Source organism: Microcebus murinus, chromosome 13 (assembly GCF_040939455.1).
Source record: "Microcebus murinus isolate Inina chromosome 13, M.murinus_Inina_mat1.0, whole genome shotgun sequence".
NCBI lineage: Eukaryota > Metazoa > Chordata > Mammalia > Primates > Cheirogaleidae > Microcebus > Microcebus murinus.
The window spans coordinates 83,831,638-83,854,100 of NC_134116.1; the positions used below are offsets into that span (position 1 = coordinate 83,831,638).

At 51.4% G+C, this 22,463-nt stretch overlaps 1 protein-coding gene and 1 non-coding gene across 2 annotated transcripts; both read left to right on the forward strand.

The window, feature by feature from the left end:
• The first annotated feature begins 1,491 nt into the window (after positions 1-1,491).
• On the forward strand, positions 1,492-22,319 carry LAMP1 (lysosomal associated membrane protein 1). The gene is made up of 9 exons (XM_012765601.3): positions 1,492-1,809; positions 10,243-10,364; positions 12,517-12,733; positions 12,859-13,017; positions 19,275-19,462; positions 19,947-20,072; positions 20,562-20,628; positions 20,707-20,877; positions 21,416-22,319. Exons 1-9 carry the CDS (start codon positions 1,761-1,763, stop codon positions 21,553-21,555), a joined length of 1,239 nt encoding a protein of 412 aa, XP_012621055.3. The 5' UTR covers positions 1,492-1,760; the 3' UTR covers positions 21,556-22,319.
• Positions 6,689-6,829, forward strand: LOC142875330 (small nucleolar RNA SNORA2/SNORA34 family). Its single transcript, XR_012922719.1, has one exon. It is a non-coding gene; the product is annotated as a small nucleolar RNA SNORA2/SNORA34 family (small nucleolar RNA).
• Positions 22,320-22,463: the final 144 nt, after the last annotated feature.

Here is a 22,463-nt window from a genome sequence, read left to right on the forward strand (position 1 = left end):
GGGTTACAGTTTTATACATTTCAGGGAGACAGGTAAAGTCATAAATCAATACGTGGGAGGCATACATTGGTTTGGATCCAAAAAGTGGGACATCTCAAAGCCGGGACTTACAGGTTATAGGTGGGTTTAAAGATTCTTTGGCTTGTAATTGGTTAAAGACATGAAGCTAAAGGCTTGGAATGTTTTAATATAAGGAGTTATTTATCACATCAGCCACAGGACATACATTCGCTGAGTAAATTGAGGACCTGCAGGTTTGTCTTGCCTATCCTTAGGCCTGTTAATGGGTTACAAAGGTTATATCCAAGAAGGAAGGGGACATGATGAGGAGTGTCTGACCTCCCTCCTCCTGGCAGACAATTTAGTATTAGGATATTCCTTCCACCATGAGGGGATCCATTCGGTTAGGCGGTGTTGAGGGGTGGTGAAGCTTAAAATTTTATTTTAGTTCACAACTGTGATCTCTGAACCTTCAACTAAGACTTCTGTCTAGCATGAAATCCTATACTGTGTAATTCTAAAATTTGTCTTGCATCATGAAACTGCAGCACTCACCATGCTTGTTCAAACACCTCCCCTACTTTCTAATCCCCACTTTCAGCCTTCCTGAGAAACAGTGAACTAGAAAAACCCTGACAGGGCCGGCAGGGTGGCCCACGCCTGTAATCCTAGCACTCTGGGAGGCCAAGGCAGGAGGACTGCTCAAGGTCAGGAGTTTGAAACCAGCCTGAGCAAGAGCAAGACCCCATCTCTACTATAAATAGAAAGAAATCAATTGGCCAACGAAAACTATATATAGAAAAAAATTAGTCGGGCATGGTGGCACATGCCTGTAGTCCCAGCTACTCGGGAGATTGAGGCAAAAGGATCCACTGAGCCCAGGAGTTTGAGGTTGCCTTGAGCTAGGCTGACGCCATGACACTGTAGCCCAGGTAACAGAATGAGAATCTGTCTCAAAAAAAAAAAAAAAATCAAAACTCCAGTCTTATGTAACCACTTAAGCCTACTACAGGGGAGAAAACAATTTCTTCCCTTTCCCATTTTAGGTTCTTTAGTTGAGACAATCCTGTGAACTAAAAATCTTAACCGCACTTTCTCCTTCAGCTCGGCGCCATCTTCCCTCCACCATCGATGGATCAGCGGAGAGAGACTCATCCGACTTCAAACCCGTCCTTCCCGTCATAAGGGCACAGAGCAGTCAGGAAATACTGGCCGCCCCGCGTGGCAACTGAGGCGCCTGCGTCCCACACACTAAGAAGCACGAGCCCTCTCGCCCCGCCTGCCGCCCTTTCTCCCTCACTTTCTCCAACCCGGGTTCTTCCCTTTCCTTTTCCTGCAACCCCCACCTACTTCCCCCTTTTCTGCGCCTCTGCCTGCCAGGGCCGCGGCCCCGCGGGATCACGTGGACGCGCAATCACGTGCCGTGCGTGTCACGTGTCGCTCCGGGATCACCAGCCTCCGCGGGCGCAGGACGCAGGGAACACGCTGCACCTGGGGAGCAAGCGGCCGACCCCGCGCGCGTGTTCTCGCGAGATCCTCAGGGGTCACGTGAAGACCGGGCGCGGCGCGGCTCACGTGACAAGCGCTGCCGGTCAAGGGGTCTCTTTCGTTCGGGCCGCAGCCGACGGGCCTCCTGAGTCGGTGGACGCCGCCGCCCTTCGCTTCGCCCCGGCGCCCGCGCCTCCGCAGCCCCGCACCCGCCCGCCCGCCCGCGACCCAACCGCCGCCCGCCCCCGCACCGGCCTCGGCCGCCTCGCGCCATGGCGGTCCCCGGCGGCGCCCGGCGGCCGCTGCTCCTGCTGCTGCTCGGTGAGGGGCCGGGGCCGGGGTCTGTAGGGTCAGGGGCGGGAGCCGCGGGGCTGCCGGGGGCGTTCTCCCGCGGGTCGCCCCGCACCGCCTCGCTGTGGGCGCCGCCAGGCCTGCCCGCGGGGTCGTCCGCCGACCTGGTTCCCCTCTCGGGTCTGGCATTTGCTCTGGCCCTGGATCCGTGTCTGCTGGGGCGGGAAGTTGAGGGCTTGCCCGGTGGTTAGGGGCTTTCTGGACAGGTCTGGCGGGGTGACGCAGCCGGAGACGGTGGCGGGGACTTGGGTGGGCTCTCTGTCCGCCTGGGTGGGTGACCTCGATCGAGCTCTTCCCAAGGCGGATATTTCCCAGAAGAAAACGGAGGGCCGGCGCGGTGATTGCCCGCCTCCGAGCTCGACCCGTTCGCCTCCCTCAGTGAGCTATGGAGGTGCGCGTGTGTTGGTGTTACTGTGAGTCACGTTTACGTTCAAACGACTTAAAGTTATCTTTGAGATTTTACGAGATTCCGTGGCAGGTGAATGAGGTAAAACTAGGCTTCGGACGCAGGACGGCAACGTTCATTTCTAGTGAGGAGCCTTGGAGAGCGCTGTTGGTGAGCCGACATGGGAGACCTGGTGTTGCCTTGACTCAGGCAGGCGGTAGGGCTCGATATTTTATTGCTTGAGGGGTTTCGTTCTTCTTTATTCTCTCTTAAAAAAGAGGAATAGGGCCGGGCGCAGTACCTAACGCCCGTAATCCTAGCACTCTGGGAGGCCGAGGCAGGTGGATCGCTCAAGGTCAGGAGTTCGAAACCAGCCTGAGTAAGAGCGAGACCCTGTCTCTACTATAAATGGAAAGAAATTAATTGGACAACTAATATATATATATAAAATTAGCCGGGGATGGTGGCACATGCCTGTAGACCCAGCTACTCGGGAGGCTGAGGCAGGAGGATTGCTTGAGTCCAGGAGTTTGAGGTTGTTGTGAGCTAGGCTGATGCCATGGTACTCACTCTAGCCTGGGCAACAAAGCGAGACTCTGTCTCAAGAAAAAAGAAAGAGAAATATGTGCTATCTCTTTATTTATTTATTTGAATCAGAGTCCCACTCTATTTCCCCGGCTAGAGTGCCGTGGTGTCAGCCTAGCTCACAGCAACCTCAAACTCCTGGGCTCAAGCAATCCTCTTGCCTCAGCCTCCCGAGTACCTGGGACTACAGGCATGCGCCACCATGCCTGGCTAATTTTTTCTATATATATTAGTTGGTCAACTAATTTATTTCTATTTACAGTAGAGACAGGTCTTGCCCAGCCTGGTTTCGAACTCTTGACCTTGAGCAATCCGCCCACCTCCGCCTCCCAGGGTGCTGGGATTACAGATATGAGCCACTGCGCCTGGCCTAAATGCTATCTCTTAAACGGGTATCCACTTAATGGTTTATTCTAAGTCAACTTGGAGGCCCTTGGGGAACCTCTCTCTCTGACATTCCTTCTCCCTTGTAACCCCCAAACATCAGGGGAAGACTTATCTTAAGCGCCAGCATCTGAAAGATGATATGGGATAAAGCCAGTAAGAAATTAATTGACCAACTAATATATATAGAAAAAATTAGCCGGGCATGGTGGCGCATGCCTATAGTCCCAGCTACTCCGGAGGCTGAGGCAGGAGGATTGCTTGAGCCCAGGACTTTGAGGTTGCTGTGAGCTAGGCTGATGCCATGGCACTCACTCTTGTCTGGGCAACAAAGTGAGACTCTTTCTCAAAAAAAAAAAAAAAAAAAGAAAGAAAGAAAATTTGGTTATTGGATTTTGGTTTCACATTTTTGCTTTGCTTGTGTAAAATCTTTGAACTGCACAAATAGTCACATAGATGAACTTAGTAGTAAACCTGAAGCCTTCCTCATGTCTCGTGATCCTTCAAGGCAGGTGTAATTAGTTATTTAATTTTACTTTAAAAAAATATTTAGAAACGGGATCTCATTTTCTTGCCCAGGTTGCTCTTGAACTCCTGGCCTTGAGCAAATCCTACCCCTCAGCCTGTCTTAGTGCTGGTATTCCAGGCGTGAGCCCTGCCGTTCCACTAGATGTAATTGGTCATGAGAGGAGTCGCTGAAACAAGTTTTGTCACGTCAGAATAACTGCATTGTTCCTTATTAGAAAAATGCTCAGAAGCCTTGTAACTTTCATATTTTGTTTCATCTTTTTAAAACTGACTTTTATTTTTTTATTTTTTGAGACAGAGTCTCACTTTTTTGCCCAGGCTAGAGTGAGTGCCGTGGCGTCAGCCCAGCTCACAGCAACCTCAATCTCCTGGGCTCAAGCAATCCTCCTGCCTCAGCCTCCCAAGTAGCTGGGACTACAGGCATGCGCCACCATGCCCGGCTCATTTTTTCTATATATGTTGGCCAATTAATTTCTTTCTATTTATAGTAGAGACGGGTCTCCTTCTTGATCAGGCTGGTTTTGAACTCCTGACCTCGAGCAATCGCCTGCCTCGGCCTCCCAGAGTGCTAGGATTACAGGCGTGAGCCACCGTGCCCGGCCTAAAACTGACTTTTAAAATGAGAAAAATCTATAATTTTCAATATTGTAATAGTTTAGAGTGTTATGTGTGTAATTAGTTTTTTTGTTTGTTTGTTTCTTTTGCCCAGGATAGGGTGCTGTGGCGTTAGCCCAGCTCATGGGAACCTCGGACTCCTGGGCTCAAGTGATCCTCCTTCCTCTGCCTCCTAATAGCTGGAACTACAGGCACGCACCACCAGGCCCGGCTAATTTCTCTATATATTTTTAGTTGGCTAATTAATTTATTTTTAGTAAAGACGGGGTCTTGCTCTTGCTCAGGCTAGTCTTGAACTCCTGATCTCAAGCAATCCTCCCGCCTCCAAGAGGGCTAGGATTACAGACATAAGCCACCAGTCCCAGCCTAAGTTTTATATTAAAATTTCGCTTTTAAAGAAGATCTTTTAAGAACTTGGATTTTTTTTTTTTTTTTTTTTTTTTTTGAGACATAGTCTCACTTTGTTGCCCAGGCTAGAGTGAGTGCCATGGCATCAGCCTAGCTAACAGCAACCTGAAACTCCTGGGCTCAAGCAACCCTACTGCCTCAGCCTCCTTCCTGAGTAGCTGGGACTACAGGCATGCACCACCATGCCCGGCTAATTTTTTCTACATAAGTTGGCCAATTAATTTCTTTCTATTTATAGAAGAGACGGCCTGCCTTAGCCTCCCAGAAAGCTAGGATTACAGGCGTTAGCCACCGTGCCTGGCTGAGAACTTGGATTTAATTTAGGTGTATTTAGAATTTCTTTTAACATACAACTTCACCAAAAAGCATTTTTTCTAAAACAAAATTCAGACTTTAAATCAGTAATTTCTTCTACATTTATGATTAGGAATTGCTTAAAGCCACTGGGTTTTGTTTTTTTTAATATTTGGTAGAAAGTGCAGACAAGTATGAACTGAATCTTTGTTTTGACTCATAGAGTTGTGTAATGTGACCTTTTAAACCATTGGTGTCAACTAGATGACCTCCTTCCCCTTTCCAAATGAGGAACTTTCCTTAGAAGTTTGACAAGTTTTTTTGTTTTTTTTAGACAGAGTCTCATTCTTACTGCCCTGGCTAGAGTGCCATGGCGTCAGCCTAGCTCACAGCAACCTCAAACCCCTGGGCTCAAGCGATCCTCCTGCCTCAGCCTCCCAAGTACCTGAGACTTTTATCTATATATTTTTAGTTGGCCTATTAATTTATTTCTATTTTTAGTGGAGACGAGGTCTCGCTCTTGCTCAGGCTGGTTTCGAACTCCTAAGCTCAAATTACCCTCCTGCCTTAGCCTCCCAGAGTGCTAGGATTACAGGCGTGAGCCACCACGCCCGGCCTGAAGTTTTATCCTAATTGTTACCCTGGAGTGTGGGAGTCTCACTTACACAGGGGGAAGACCAAAGTCTTTGCTAGATTTGGGTTCAGAATGTTTTTGTGGCCTTATAACTTTGAATTTATCTTAAGTTAGACCCCCTCCCCCTACGACATGAGCTCGCCCTTCTCTGTGTACCCTCAGGACCTTTGCACGTGCTTTTGCAGCACAGCATGCACTGTGGTGGTTTTCCTTAACTGACATGTAGTGAGTGCTCAGCACATGTATGAAGAAATGTTCACTTTTAAAGCAGTGGTTCTTAACCAAACATATGCACTGATCAGCTTTTTAGAAACATGAGTGCTTGTGCCCTGTCTCTAGAGGTTGTGATTCAGTACCTAGGATGGTCAGTCTTTTTTCTTTGTTTCTTTCTTTTTCTCTCCTTTAAACCTTCATGGATGGTTGTGCATCATTGGTTAAGAAGAAGAAAAATACTAGACTTAAAAGAATCAAGCCAAGATAAAAAACTAGGATGTGGGGCTGGGCGCGGTGGCTCACACCTGTAATCCTAGCACTCTTGGAGGCCGAGGCGGGAGGTCATGAGTTCGAGACCAGCCTGAGCAAGAACAAGACCCCGTTTGTACTATAAATAGAAAGAAATTAGCCAGGCATGGTGGCGAGTGCCTGTAGTCCCAGCTACCCGGGAGGCTGAAGCAGAAGGATCGCTTGAGCCCAGGAGTTTGAGGTTGCTGTGAGCTAGGCTGACGCCACGGCACTCTACCCCAGCCAAGAGAGTGAGACTCTGTCTCAAAAAAAAAAAAAAAGGTAGGATGTGGTTTCTTATGAAGATTAAGATTGGTTGAATGAGACAAGGTCTTGCTCTGGCGCCTGGGCTAGAGTACAGTGGTGTTGTAATAGCTCACTGCAGCCTGAAACTCTTGGGCTTGAGTGATTGGCCTGCCTCGGCCTCCCAAGTAGCTGAGATTACAGGGTCAAAAGCAAGTGTTTCCTTTTTTTTTTTTTTTTTTTTTTGACGTTGTTTTAGTAGTATATTTTAATTGGCCCTGAATCAAGGCCAGCAGTTTGCTGAAGCTGTTGGTTTCATATATACAGGAGCCTAAAGAATTATCTTTCTCTGGTCTGTTGGCCATTTCAGAACTTTGGAAATGTAATGGTCAATTCATTAGAAAGAAACATCGGAGAAGAAAAGAGGAAAAGCGGGGGTGGGGGGGAGTAGGATATTTTAAGAGAGAGCGTTTCCTAATCCGAAGCACATTCCCTTACCAAGTGCTGTGTGGTTCGGACATGGCGCGTGCACTGCGACCGGCCCCTGGACTGGCTCTGTCAGAAGACTCGGTCTGGGTCTGGCTCTGCACCACTCACTGGCCTGGTGACCTTGGGTGAGTGAGCTAGCTCAGGGTCCTAACACTGTCTGTCTGTGAGGGTGTCATGGCAGTTAAATTAACTGCAAAGTGCTTAGAGCATTGCTCGGTACAAACTAGATGCATTATAATGCTTGTGAAATGCGTTTTTGACACTTTGTATCAGCCACTGAGGATTAAATGATGAACTTGATAGATACAGAGTAGAATGTTAAAAACGGCTAACCTCGACCGCTGGCCTGCGTTGGTGGCGTGCATTGGCTGGCTTGAAGCTCTGACAGCCCTGAGGTGTCAGCGCTCTGATTTCCTGTGTGTGCTGTGGCTGTTGGCCGGAGGTTGAACGGCCAGTAAGTGGGGAAGGAGCCACCGGAACTGAGGTCTTTGACTCAAAAGCGTGTGTGCGTCCCCCAGCGGCACTAGTTTCGGAGAACAGAATTCCAACAAGTGGGAGTGTTTGGAGGAGCCAGCCCAGGTCGCTCCTTTACGTGACCCCATGAGGCACGGTCACGTTCGTGTCTGCGTGAAGGGCTGCCAGAGGGAGCAGTGGTCAGGCAGCAAGGGAGCCACCAGCAGCTGTTGTTTTGGGCTGTGGCAGCTGTCAACTTACTAGAAACATTTCAACTGATCTGAGAAGATTTTTTTTTTTTTTTGGTCAAACAATTGCCACTGTTGGGGAATATTTAAAAAAAACTTCCGGCCGTTAGCATACATGTGTTTCTTTTTCAGTTCTGTGTTCTAATGCTCTTGTAGATATTTTTCTCTTAACTAAAATTGGCTTCCAGGGATAAGTTCCTTGCTTTAATAAGTCACAACTTCCGGGCCTTTCCAGAATGGCTTCGGGCCTCCAGCGCAGCTGAGGCTCGTTTAAGTTTGTTTGAGTAATGCTTCTGTCTTCCTGTGGAAGCTCAGACCCTTAGCATAACTACTGAATACAGAAATTGTATTGTTAAAAAGGGACTCCGTGTGAAATATTAATACTTCCGAAAGTGCTTTGGGTCAGTAAAAAGTTTTTTTAATGATTTGGGAAACTTTTATGAAAGGGCGTCCTGTGACCCTCCAGCTGAGCAAGCCTGGGCAGGGGCAGGCTGCACCCACGTCCACACTGGGCCCGAGCCCGCGTCAGGCCTCTCTGGCTCCCACGCCACCAGCTCTTCCATGCACTGCCTGCGGCGTCTCAGCCTCGAGACCATGCTTCACAGGCAGGAGTGAGGGTGCTTTGTTGTTGTGGTTTTTTGTTTTGTTTTATTTTGTTTAATACAATATTTTCTTCTTTTTTTTCCTCAATGAAGAATCAATGTTAGTGAGAATGTTGTTTTGTTTTTGAGACAGACACACACTCTGTTGCCCGGGCTAGAGTGCCGTGGGGTCAGCCTAGCTCACAGCAACCTCAAACTCCTGGACTCAAGTAATCCTCCTGCCTCAGCCTCCTGAGTAGCTGGGACTATAGGCATGTGCTACCATGCCCGGCTAATTTTTTTTTCCTATATATATTTAGTTGGCCAATTAATTTCTTTCTATTTTTAGTAGAGTCCAGGTCTCGCTCTTGCTCAGGCTGGTTTGAACTCCTGACCTTGAGCGATCTGCCTGCTTCGGCCTCCCAGAGTGCTAGGATTACAGACGTGAGTGAGGATGCTTTGTTTTTAAGAACCTTTACTATGTCAAAGATGTGCTGTGGAATCTTCGAGGTTTTTTAATGTAATATTCATTTATCAGAAATGCTTTGCCGGGCGTGGTGGCTCACGCCTGTAATCCTAGCACTTTGGGAGGCCGAGGCGGGCGGATTGCTCAAGGTCAGGAGTTCGAAACCAGCCTGAGCGAGACCCCGTCTCTACCAAAAATAGAAATAAATTAATTGACCAACTAAAATATATATATATACAAAAAAAAAAAATTAGCCGGGCATGGTGGCACATGCCTGTAGTCCCAGCTACTCGGGAGGCTGAGGCAGTAGGATCGCTGAGCCCCGGAGATTGAGGTTGCTGTGAGCCAGGCTAATGCCACAGCACTCACTCTAGCCTGGGCAACAAAGTGAGACTCTATATCAAAAAAAAAAAAAAAAAAAGAAATGCTTTTAGTGTAATATTGCCTGGGTATTTCAGGGTGTGGGTTAAAAAGCAGAGCAAAACAGATGATAGCTTCAGGGTGTGACATAGTTTGTTTTGTTCTCGTGTAGCAGCTTTTCTTCGTCGACGTAGGTTTGGGTATTTCGTCTACCATGGGCTTAAGGGAAGGCAGGTGGGATTTCTGGTTACACGCTTTGCTCTAGTTGCTCTGCAGATGTTATTTTGTGAAAGTCTGAAGAGTAAAATGAATTGAGTTCACTAGAGCCGTTTGCTTTCCCGGAGGTACGATTTAAATGGTAAATCTAGTGTCCCGTCTTATGTGCTGTGCTGGGTGTGCCCAAGCCGTGCTTGCACTTAGAGTGGGGGACGAGAATACAGGTGAGTCAGCGTCCTCGGAAGGGCGTGCGCACGCAGGGTGGCAGGTGCTCACTGGAAGGGTGGGCATGGCTTGCAGCAGAGACAAGCCACTGCGCGTCACGTCTGGATGGTCGACACATCGCGGTGGCCCACCTATTTTTGCCATTCTGGAAAAGAACTATGTACCAAAACCTGCACTTTGAAAAATTACCAAGTTCTTTACTGATAAGATTACATTTGCTGCTAAACATTCTGATCGGGGCAGTGGAATATGAAGAAGCCAGAGGGGAAATACTTAGCAGTCACCGCTTTCAAGGCAGAAGACCCATAGAGCTTCTAGTCTGTCCCTTGTAAAAACTGATCAAACTTTATATAGAAGTTGAGGACCACGGTGACAGACACTGCCGGCTGTCCCATGGGCTTCTGCAGAAGGCCAGTGTTTAGGGTGAGGTGTGCGTTCAGGGCTCACCACATTGTCCAGAGATGCTCTGGGAGACACGGAGCGTTCTGTGCTTAGGCTGGTCCCTGAACCTGACACGTCCCATCCTGAGGTAGAGCACTGAACAGTTGTGGACCAGGCTGGCAAAATGACCAGATGGGCTTAGAGGTCCTGACTTCAAAATAGCATCCATGCGGGATGGAACCTCAGGTGAACCAAGCCTCTGTGATCCACCTGTCTAGTTGTTCAGTGGTTGCAGAAACACAGTGGAATCTTCTAATAAATTCCATCGCTGCTGCTGTAGAAAATGGAAGTGCCCGGCATATTTTCCAGAAGTATCTGACGTTCTCTGTCTTTCCCGGCCTTGGCAGGCCTCCTGCAGGGCGCATCCTCAGCAGTGTTCGAGGTGAAAGACGGCAACGGCACAGCTTGTATAATGGCCAACTTCTCTGCTGCCTTCTTGGTGAGCTACGACACTCAGAGTGGTTCTAAGGTAAGAAACACTGTGTGTGTGAAGATGATTTTAATGTTTCTGATAAATCTTTTTTTTTTTTTTTTTTGAGACAGAGTCTTACTCTGTTGCCCAGACTAGAGTGAGTGCCGTGGCGTCAGCCTAGCTCACAGCAACCCCCAACTCCTGGGCTCAAGAGATCCTCCTGCCTCAGCCTCCTGAGTAGCTGGGACTACAGGCATGCGCCACCATGCCCGGCTAATTTTTTTAATATATGTGTTTAGTTGGCCAATTAATTTCTTTCTATTTATAGTAGAGAGGAGGTCGCACTTGCTCAGGCTGGTCTTGAACTCCTGACCTTGAGCAATCCACCCGCCTCGGCCTCCCAGAGTGCTGGGATTACAGGCGTGAGGCACCAAGCCCGGCCTGTTTCTGATAAATCTTTGAGAGATGATCCCACCATAATGCAGTTCTTTTCATGTATGTGTATTCCTTCTGGGAACAACAGTAGGCTGTGCAGTTGTGTGTACAACAGCTGTGGTCACAACGTACAAACCGTTCTGTGTTCTGCTCTCACTGTCGTGTGCGTTTTCTGGTTTTCTTCATGAGTGTCTTTTATAATCACAGTTGAATACTCCCTTCTTTTAACCAGCCATAGCTTGTTAAGCCACTCCCTGCTGGTGGTTGGTAAGTTTTCTTACAATCTTATTCATGCCCAACGAACAGCTCTCTGCATATAGCTCTTTATGCTGCTCTTTCCTCTTCTCCCCTCCCCTCCCCTCCCCTCCTCTTTCTTTTTTTTGTCAGAGTCTTGCTCTGTCACCCAGGCTAGAGTGCCCTAGCGTCTAGCTCACAGCAACCTCAGACTTCAGGGCTCAAGGGATCCTCCTGCCTCAGCCTCCCAGAGTGCTAGCTAGGATTACAGGCGTGAGCCACATTGCCCAGCCTGATATGCTGACTTTACTTTAGACAAATTATATACTTGAAGAAATGTCTATATAAAGGTTGTTTGATATGCAGTGCTAGTTTGATTAAAATGTTCATTAGTAGTTAAAATGACTTTATTTCTACAGGATAAGTAGAGCTTTTTTTGTTTCCTAGATTTCTAATAAATAAGTAGCATGTATTATATTTCTTCCCTTGTTAACAACCTCTTGATAGACATTTCATATACTTGTTCTATTTAATATTTACTCTTTTAAATCTAACCCTGAACCAGATTTTATTCTCAATATTTGTTGAAACTACCATTTTCTTACGTCCATGTTGACAGCACTAATTTTTTTGCTGCCACGCTGGAGGCCCAGTGGGCCCAGAACTGCTTGGAGGATGCGCGGTTCTTGCGAGCGCCTGACCTTCGTGCCGGCGCTGGGGCTCTCACGGATGCCTTTGTTCTGGTCTCTAGGAAATAGGAGGTTGGGAAGATTTTGTTTTATAAAACTGTCTCAATTATAAATACTGGTCCAGGTGCCTTTAATTTCTACTTCACTGTTTTTGTGTTTGAATTTGGTGGTTGGATTTTTAAAATGTCATTTTGTTATACATTAATCATGTTTCACAGATGAGATTGTCTGCATGCTGTTATATGCTTTATTATTACACAGAACATGTCTTTGTCGCCTCATCTATTCCTGTGTTATTTTTAAGGACCACATTAGCATATGGCTTTATCATAGTTCCTTTAACCCGCCAGTCCATTTTTATGGACATGAAGGTGGTTTCCAGTTGCTTGCAATAGTGAATTCAAGCTATTCTGCAGTAGGACACTTGCCATGTTTAAAGAGACAGTCTTGGAACAAACATTTCTGTATTTAAAAGGTTGTGATAGGTTTTTTCCAAATATAAACACATAACTAGCTCACTCTGAAGCTGTAGCTCACTGTGAATTGTTTCAGGTTCAAGACACTATATTTTCAAGGTAACATTAGTTTTAGGTGTGTTATAAAAGTGTATTAATAGAAGGTTTTAATTACATGAGTAAGTCAGCTTTCTCTTACACTTTACACCTGACTGACATGCAATGCTTAGCCCTTTTCTCTGTGTGTTTTGGTGTATATGAAAAAGTAATGCCTTAACAGTGATACCGGAAATGGAACTGAGCTGTAAGTTTATATCAGACTTAGAGAAACTCTTTCTGAATCCATTTAACAGCCTACATTCCAAGTGGGTTCTGTTGTGATTGTGTTTGTTCTAGAACGTGGCCTTTGACCTGCCGCCAAGTGCACACGTGCTGAACAGCAGCTCTTGTGGAAAAGAGAACACTTCCGACCCCACTCTCAGGATTGCCTTTGGAGAAGGACACACACTGACCTTCAACTTCTCAAGAAATGCAACACGCTACGGCGTCCAGCGTATGAGTTTTGTTTACAACTTGTCAGACACACGCACTTTCCCCAACGCAAGCTCCAAGGGTAAGGACAAAAATTAACCGGTTATGAAGTGATAGAAATTGGGTTGGAGGATTGTCTAAAATTACTTTTAACTAAGGACTATGAATACATAGTTCAAAATTGTGACTCCCCCCCTCGGGATCTAGAAAGCAAGACCGTGGAGTCTGTCACTGACATCCAGGCGGACTTGGACACGCGGTACCACTGTGTGAGCGCCACCGAGACGCGCATGGGCGGCGTGACCCTCACGCTCCGCGACGCCACCATCCAGGCCTACCTTTCCAACAGCAGCTTCAGCAAGCGAGGTAAGTGCTGACCCTTGACCTCTGGTGCCGACTGTGGGCCTGTAGGCGACCTCGTTTCTCTATGTCCCGGTGATCTGTGCTCGGAAGGAGCCTCACCCAGCCAGGGACACAGCTCTGCAGGCCAGGCCCTCTTCTCCTCTCCTTCTTACCTGTTTTTTTGTTTGTTTTTTTTTAAACAGAGTCTCGCTCTGTTGCCCAGGCTAGAGTGCCGTGGTGTCAGCCCAGCTCACAGCATCCTCAATCTCCTGGACTGCAGGCATGCGCCACCATGCCTGGCTAATTTTTTCCATGTATTTTTAGTTGTCCATTTCTTTTAGTAGAAATGGAGTCTTGCTCTTGCTGACACAATAAATGTATCCAATCGTTATATATAAAAAGCAGAAGGGTAAAGCAGTTGTAATGTTTTCTGTTGACCCTCGGCAGAGCTAATGGGATCAGGGTCACAGAGACCTAGTCTTAGTGGCCCAGCTCAGGAAGGCCCAGGGACAGGTGCAGAAGATGAGCCATGCCTTTCTGAGGAGGTCGTGACCCCTGACACACCTGCTAACCTACTGGTGGGCTCTGGACCCAGACAGGCAGGGAAGCCACCTCCTAGCACCATGATCTTGGGCAAGGCAGTTCACCTCTCATCTGTAAGAATAATAGTCTGTCTGAGAAGTCTGTTAGAATTTGAGAAGAAAATTAACACAAAGTGCTTATCTCGGCGTCTGGCCAGAGTAAATAGCAAATATGTGTTAAATCACTGTACTGAGGTACTTACTGTCACTGCGCAGCAGGTCTGCCTCCCGTGATCCGAGGGGAGGAGTGTCAGCAACTGGGGTGAGAGGAAGCCCGCCTCGCGTGCGCTCAGCAGTGCTGGGACCCAATGGGGCCTGTGAGCTCCCGGCGGGAGGCTCAGATGCTCCGGGTCTGACAGCGAGGGTAGCTGGGTACAGACGCTGTTTGGTGCCTCCCTGCTGGCCAGGCCTGAACGTGGTCGCAGGTCGCAGCCCATCCCCTAGTTAGCTCCACGACCTGGGGGGTGTGTCCTGGTGTGGCTCATCCCCGCCTCCCAAACCACAGGGTGCACTGGAGGGCAGGGGGTCAGCGGTGCCCCTGAGAGCCCCGAGATTGCTGGGCGCAGTCTCTGGGCTAAATGTTTTTACGGTTAATGACTTCTTTTATGGTAAACTTTATTATTTTGAGCAGTTTTAGATTCACAGCGAAATTAAGTGGATCCTGTATCTTCCCTGCTCCCCATCCTCCAGATGTCCCCACTGTCTAAATTCCACGCCAGTTACTTTTTAATGGAGCGTGAGTCCAAGTGGACAAAGTCCAAGAATGAGGCTGTGCTCCTGCCAGCTGAGGCGGCGTGGTGGCGCAGTCACGTGGGACGTGGGGCTGCCTCCTCCTCTGGAGGCGGTGGTGGTCTGGGGCTCTGCTGTGGACAGCCGCCCAGGTGCGCCCCGCCAGGTGTTGGTTACAGGCCCAGTCGCTTAGCGCCCTTCCTTTAGAGGTGGGTCTAAAGCCACCCGCCTCCACACCCTGGCCCGTGGTCCCAAGTTGTCCCTTCTCGTCAGGGATTTGATTTTGTGTCGCGTCTGCCGGTGCAGATTTTAGCGTTCTGTGGAAAGGAAATCCTGCTGCTGCTTTGAAGACACCCGAGCGCTCAGTAAACACTGCTGGCGAGAAGTGAGTCGAGGTATTCTGAAGCCACGCCACGCGCTCTCGCTGCTGGGGCGAGAGGACGGGGCAGTGTCGGCCCTCCTCGTCCCAGAGGCTGGGAGGGTGGGCTGGGGGCGAGGCCCGGGGAGTCCATGTCCCCTTTACTGGAAGGGGGAGCCCAGGCCTTTGAGAGCCGCATCCTTTACAGTGACCGGACCTCTATTGCTAAGAAACACCAAGCACAGAACAAAAACCGAATGCCCGAGCTGGCAGAGGACTTTGGGGACCCTTTGCTGCCATGTCCTCACCTCGCACATGACCCAGGAATTCCTGCTTTGCTCACTGTTGGGGGCCTGTCCTCCGGGTCTGCGTGGTAGGACAGTAGTTAGAAGAATCTCAGGTGGCTGCCAGCAGTTTGCTCCCCAGAGCGAGGGTGGGAAGGAACAGGTTACAGAGAGTCTCGGGTCTCTGCACGCTGTGATTACTGATGCCGTGATCCGGATTGTCTTTTAAAGCTCAACAGCTGGCGTATTCCAGAGTTGCTCAGAGCGCCCGCAAGGCTCTCAGAAAGAGCCTGGTTCCTTGGAGCACTTGGGGGCTCACACCACTCCTGGGCTATGATGGCGTCTGGCTGGGTTCTGTAGGTTTTGGGCAGTGGTTGGTGCACAGGTACTCGCAACTAAAGGGACTGGTATTTCCTCTGCAGAGAGGAGGAGATCTGAGATAACTGACCACAGGTGCTGCTGTGAGCACAGATCACCTAAAAATACTTGATTGCTGCTAAATTAAGTCATTTCTTCTTTCATCTTGTGCCAGCTTCGTTCCTTTGTTTCCTAGGCACTTTTGTGACTTACGATTTTGGTGTCTTTAATTTGAAAGCTGCTTAAAGAGAAAGATCCCAGATCAGTTATGTTAAATATATTTTTATATATCCCCGTAGTCTGTTATTCTCGTGGATTTTTTTTTTTTTTTTAGACAGAGTCTCACTCTGTTGCCCAGACTAGAGTGCCGTGGCGTCAGCCTAGCTCACAGCAACCTCAAACTCCTGGGCTGAAGCGATTCTCCTGCCTCAGCCTCCCGAGTAGCTGGGACTACAGGCCTGAGCCACAGTGCCCGGCCTTCATTGTGGATTCTTAATAGAGAATTGTCGAATGAATGTGTTTCTGTTAAGTCAGTGTTTTTTGTTTTTTTAATTAGTTGTGAAATAACTCCTTTTTCTCGTGCCCCGGGGTAAGGTTTACATTGGAGGAATTCTGGGTATGTGTTGGCATGGGCTATGGTGGCGCCCCCTTGTGGCATAGTGTGGCCTCCCCCAGAAAGCCCTTTAGCACCTCTCCCTTTGACATGTTGTCATAGCTGAGAAAACTTGGGACCTCACAGGTTTTATTTTATTTTATTTTTTTTTTTTTTTTTGAGACAGAGTCTCACTTTTGTTGTCCAGGCTAGAGTGAGTGCCGTGGCGTCAGCCTAGCTCACAGCAACCTCAAACTCCTGGGCTCAAGCGATCCTCCTGCCTCAGCCTCCTGAGTAGCTGGGACTACAGGCATGTGCCACCATGCCCGGCTAATTTTTTTTTTATATATATATATATATATCAGTTGGCCAATTAATTTCTTTCTGTTTATAGTAGAGACGGGGTCTCGCTCTTGCTCAGGCTGGTTTTGAACTCCTGACCTTGAGCAATCCGCCCGCCTCGGCCTCCCAAGAGCTAGGATTACAGGCGTGAGCCACAGCACCCGGCCAGGTTTTATTTTAATAAGTCAACAAAACACAAGCCAAGGTCCAGCTGACTTTCCTGCCTGCTTTGTTGATGAGGGACACAGATATCTTTTCTCCTGAGGATCTTTAAAGTAGGGCAGATGGGCCACGTGCCGTGGCTCACACCTGTAATCCTAGCACTCTGTGAGGCCAAGGTAGGAGGATGGCTTCAGACCAGGTGTTGGTGAGACTGGCCTGAACAAAGTGAGACCCCATCTCTACAGAAAAACAGAAAACTTAGGTGTGGTGGCGCCTGTAGTCCCAGCTACTGAGGAGGTTTGCTGGACCCCAGGATCTCGGGGTTACAGTGAGCTATGATGATGGCACTGTACCCCAGCCCTGGCAACAGACAACAGAGAGAGAGACCCTGTCTCAAAAAAAATTAAAAAGTGGGACAGATTGTGATACTAGAACAGTCTGACTTTGCTTGGCCTGGGCACTGGAGTGTACCAGGTGAGTGAGCTCACTGGGTCCGTTGGAATCGGACCTCCAGCCCTGGCCCTGGCAGACAGATAGATAGGTTTGGGGTGAACCCAGCCCAGGCATGTGGGTTTAACAGTTCACCTGAGGATTGGGGTTTATTCATGTTTTTATCTTAAGGGTTGTTGATGTGGGCACTTGTTGAATGAATCGAAGAATTTCTATAACCATTAAAAGTTAGAAGTAGACACTGCTTTTAAATACACGTCATCATACATCTCACCACCTACCAACCTGAGAGTGCCGTTACTGTTCCAACATGACTTTGTTTTTGAGACAGGGTCTCACTCGGCCCCCCTTTTCCCTGCCCCAGGCTGGGGTGCAGTGCCATCATCACAGCTCACTGCAACCTCGAGATCCTGGGGTCCAGCGAGCCTCCTGTCTCAGCCTCCTGAGTAGCTGGGACTACAGGTGCCACCATGTCCGGCTAAGTTTTCTGATTTTCTGTAGAGATGAGGTCTCACTCTTGTTTAGGCTTGTCTCAAGCCATCCTCCTGCCTTGGTCTCCCAAGGTGTTGGGATTACAGGCGTGAGCCCCCGCGCCAGCCTGTAATGTGACATCTTTTAACCTACTTTACAAAAACAAAGTGGGAAAGTGAGTTTGTCGTATGGATCGTAGTTATGAGCAATTGTCAAGTGAGTGCAGGGTTATGCTTTGTCCATGTGTGGCCATCTCGACTAGGTCTTGAAGACTAGCCTGTTTGGATTTAGTTTTGCACATTGAGTCACCTGTTCTGTAACATTGTATAAAGTAATGGTGAAGCTATTTTTTTTTTTTTTTTTTTGAGACAGAGTCTCGCTTTGTTGTCCAGGCTAGAGTGAGTGCCGTGGCGTCAGCCTAGCTCACAGCAACCTCAAACTCCTGGGCTCAAGCAATCCTACTGCCTCAGCCTCCCGAGTAGCTGGGACTACAGGCATGTGCCACCATGCCCGGCTAATTTTTTTTTATATATATCAGTTGGCCAATTAATTTCTTTCTATTTATAGTAGAGACGGGGTCTTGCTCTTGCTCAGGCTGGTTTTGAACTCCTGACCTTGAGCAATCCGTCCGCCTCGGCCTCCCAGAGAGCTAGGGTTACAGGCGTGAGCCACCGCGCCCGGCCATGGTGAAGCTATTTTTAAAAGGACAACTGTAACATCAGCCTGTAACTGTGAGCCCAGGGGCAGTGAGCGAGGGGTGTGTCAGCACCTCCCGGGTTGGGGCGTCTCCAGGGCTGTATCTGCCCGGCCACCCTCACCCAAGGTCACAGTCACTTCCCAGAGCCGGGACGGTTACTGTGAGGCCCTTTGTGCTATCTTCCTGCTCTGTCCAGAGAGGGCTTTCACATGGGGCCAGTATCCCGAGTGAGCTGGGCTTCTCAGAAGTGGTGAGGCCACGTGGTCGTGGTGAGGTCTCCTCTCCTCCTGCAAGCAGGTGGAAATTGAAGGCGGGATTAGCAACTGGGAAAGAGCTAAAGTGGAAGCTTCGTTGTAGCTTTGAGTAAGAAGTAAGCACTGTGCAGCTTGCCAGCGGGCTCGCCTGCCAGGTGTTTGCGGCTGGCTTTCCGTGAGGCGGCCTAGCAGAGATGTAGAGAGCATGGAATGGGGTGGAGATTGTGTGTTATTTTGAGCCGACTGTCCAGGACTGGTCAGAGGGCCTGATTCTGAGGTTGAGAGGGTGTTGGTCCACAGAAGGCGAGTGTCTGCTCAGAACGGTGCTCAGTCGCCGTTCTACTTTGGTTCAGTCTGCCTTGGTTCTGACTGGGAGTTTCAGCGCGAACATCCTGGTGGGTTCACCGTGCTCAGCCTGTCCCGGGGCAGCAGCCTCTCCCTGGGGGGCACGCCTGCCTGCGCCCTCGTGCCCCCTGCCCCAGACGAAACCCGAAACAGCTGCTGCCCTGGTCAGCCTGGGGTCTCTGCTCACACGTGGGGTCCTGGACGCGGCCAGCTCCCTCCCACCCCGGGACCCCTGCTGCTCTCTCCCTGCTGGGGCCCTGTGGGGCTGTCCTGTCTGGGGCCTCTCTGGCGCGTGACAACCCAGGGAACGACTGTTTGAACCGTCCCCATCTCAGGTGGCGTGTGGCTGACCAGACAGCATGGTCTTGCTGTGCGCCTGCTCCCCTCGCCCGTGGGGGGAAGGAGAGCGGGGTGCAGCGGGGTGCGGGTGGACCGCGCTTGCAGTCAGGGCGGGCCGAGGTGGACAGACTCGCGTCTGTCCTCTGCTGCTAGACAGACCCTGTCGTGCCGCCCTGGGGAGTCGGGGGAGCCGTTGCCGAGCAGCTGGCTGGGGTCTCCTGTGAGTTCGCAGACATGTTTCTGGTCCTGAGTTTGGGTGTCGCTGTCACTGCTGACAGCTGTAAGGAACCGGGACTTTGGCCCCTCCCCTGTCCCCGCAGAGACGCGCTGCAGGCAGGACGTGCCTTCCCCCACCACGGCGCCACCCAGGCCCTCGCCCTCACCCTCGCCCCCGCCGCCCGAGAGCCCCTCCGTGGCCAAGTACAACGTGAGCGGCAGCAACGGGACCTGCCTGCTGGCCAGCATGGGGCTGCAGCTGAACGTCTCCTACGCGAGGAGCGACAACACGGTAGGGCTGCAGGGCGCCCGTCATGCCGCCCGTGCCTGTGCGGTGCAGCGCGTGGCTCTGAGGGAGCAGCCGTGCCCTGCTGCCCTCCGGCGCGGGCGTGCGTGGCGTGGGAGGCCGCCTGGCGCACAGCCCGAGACATGCAGCTGGCTCCGCAGAGACGCCCCCGGCCCTGGCAGAGCTGGGTTCCCTCAGACCCCGTGCTTTGCCTTTGCTTTGGAGCAGGGTTGCCCCCAACACGCCGGCTCCCCGAGAGGCTGTGGGGGGCGGGCGGGCGGGGTGTTGGGAGCCGACCGACGCGGGACACGCCCCCTCGAAGCATCACTCAGGAGCGGGCAAATTATTTTTGGAATGTGGAAGTCTTTCCTAGTGTAAACTCTATTGGCTCTGGTTCTGTTTAAAATGGATGTGGCCTTGAAGCCATTTGTTTTCTCGAGTGAGGGGGACCGGGAGCCTGAGGCGGCGGTCTGCTTGCTTCCCTGTCTAGACCGTGACCAGAGTGCTCAACATCAACCCCAATAAGACCTCGGCCAGCGGCAGCTGCGGCTCCCAGACGGTGACCCTGGAGCTCCGGGGCGAGGATGTCACCCTCCTGCTCTTCCAGTTTGGCATGGTGAGCCGCTCCGCCCCGGCCACTCCCTCAGGGGCTTGGGCCGTGCTTTCCCGATGCCTCCGTCTCGGGCCTGGCCCCCTCGGGACCTCGGGAGACCCAGCTCATGTCTGCCTTGGCTTTGCAGCGAGCCACCTGGTTCCTGGGGCTGCGCCCCTTTCCTGCTGCGAGATGCAGGTTGTCCCGGCAGTCAGGCGTCTCTGTCCCCCAGCTGCACACGCTGCTGCGTGGCGTCTGCCCGGGAGGAGCCGTGTGCGAAGTCAGCACCGTGACACACGGAGAATGTGAATGCCCCCTGCACACGCTTGTCGGTGCACCGTGCAGACGAATTAACAGTCGAGTCTCCGTTTGGGCAGAATCCCGTTCTGCGGAAAGGTCCGGAAGGGAACACTCGACATTCGTGTCCCCAGAACCACACGGGGCCCTCTTCAGACGCAGATTCTGAGTGTGGCGCATGGCTGAGGGCCGTCTGTCTGTCTCTCTCTCTCTCAGAACACAAGTTCCAGCCAGTTCTTCCTAAAGGGGATCCAGGTGAACATGACTCTCCCTGACGCTCGAGGTGAGACCCTACCGCTCTCACGGCCCCTCCCCCACCCCGCTTTGGCACCCGGGTGACGAGGCACCGTGTGCGTTGCAGACCCCGCCTTCAGAGCCGCCAACGAGTCGCTGCGGGCGCTGCAGGCCACCGTGGGCAACTCCTACAAGTGCAACGCCCAGGAGCACGTGCAGGTCACCCAGGCGCTCTCCGTCAACATCTTCCGAGTGTGGGTCCAGGCGTTCAAGGTGGAGGGCGACACCTTCGGGTCTGGTGAGTAGTGCCGGCTGGTGGGGGCAGCGGCAGCTGGGGAGCCCCTCAGGCTCTTGCTGTGGGTGCTCAGCAGCTGCTGTGCCGGGCGTTGGGGGCCCCTGTCCCCCTGCAACGAGCTGTCTCCCCGCCCGTCTGAGACGGGGAGAGCCGCCCTGGCCCCAGAGAAGCCCAGCATGTCTGGGGACGCAGACACGGGCACCACGCGAGAATAAGTGGTCCTTTCAGGGAGCAGTGATGCCGCTTCTCCCGTGACAGTTGAATATGAAAAGGTCCCCCTATGTCCCGTGCTCCAGAAGGGCCCAGAGGCCCCGGACGCGGCGCGGTGGACTGGCCACGTCCACGCTGCATGGCAGCCTTGGGTTCCGGTGCGGGAGAAGGCGTGTCTGCGGTCTGCTCGCCTTGTGCGAGGTGCCCGTCTGCGCCGGCCTTCCCGGGGCCGGCCAGCTGCACCGGCGGCCCTTCCCTGCCTGCTGCGGGCGGGCGGGCTGGGTGGCGGGGCGGGGTCCCTCTCGAGCGCAGCGTGTCCGCTTGCCCGCAGTGGAGGAGTGTCTGCTGGACGAGAACAGCATGCTGATCCCCGTGGCCGTCGGGGGCGCGCTGGCCGGGCTGGTGCTCACCGTGCTCATCGCCTACCTCGTGGGCAGGAAGAGGAGCCACGCCGGCTACCAGACGATCTAGCGCCCCGCAGGGTCTGCGCCCACACCCCCGACCGGGGGTGTGTTGGGGCGCACTTCCTGGCAAACTGTTTTTTCAGATCTGCTTTATCCAATGTGAAGTTCATCCTGCAACATCTACTATGCACAAAAGAGTAACTATCGAAATGACGGTGTTAATTTTGCTAACTGGGTTAAATATTTTGCTAACTGGTTCAACGTTAATATTTACCAAAGTAGAGCCCCGAGGGAGGGAAGGGTGCCTGTCCCCGTGGGCACTGGCTCCGCTGTCATCGGGCACTCGCCATTCCGGTGTTGGGTTCCTCACTTTGCTCAGATTCAAGGCTCGCAGGGAAAGCCTGGTCCTCACGCTCAGGGCCTGGGCGGCTGGCTACTCATAAGGGTGACGTGCTTGAGAAATCAGAAATCGTAGGGACGGAAGGTGGTAGGACGCCAGCGTTCCGAAAGGCGCACATCTGGGACGCCCGGGCCGAGCTTTGGGGCCGGGGCGTGGCCCGCGTGCGGGACGCCTGTGGGCAATCCCTCGGTGTTTTCCACGCTCTGCCACTCAAGAGCGGGCACTTTTTTAAACATAAAGATGGGTGTTATTTTTATTTACTTTTTTTGTAAAGTGATTTTCAGTCTTCTGTTTGGCATTCAGGGTGACCCTTTTCCTGCACTGTGTACAATGATAGGTAGTGGATTCCGAGGCGTGGGCGGGCGGGCACCGAGGAGCAGCTCCATGTGACGCGTTGCCTGTAACGATGCTAATAAAAGTCTTCTCTTTTGTCCGGGCCTGTGCTTCCTCGGCTGGGGTGAGAGAACAGCGTCAGGGAGATGGCCGTGGCGTGGGGGAGCTGCCCACGCAGCCTGGTCTGAGGACGGGGTGTTGCAGCCTCTCGCGGGTGGTGGTCTGACGTTTTGACAGCCCAG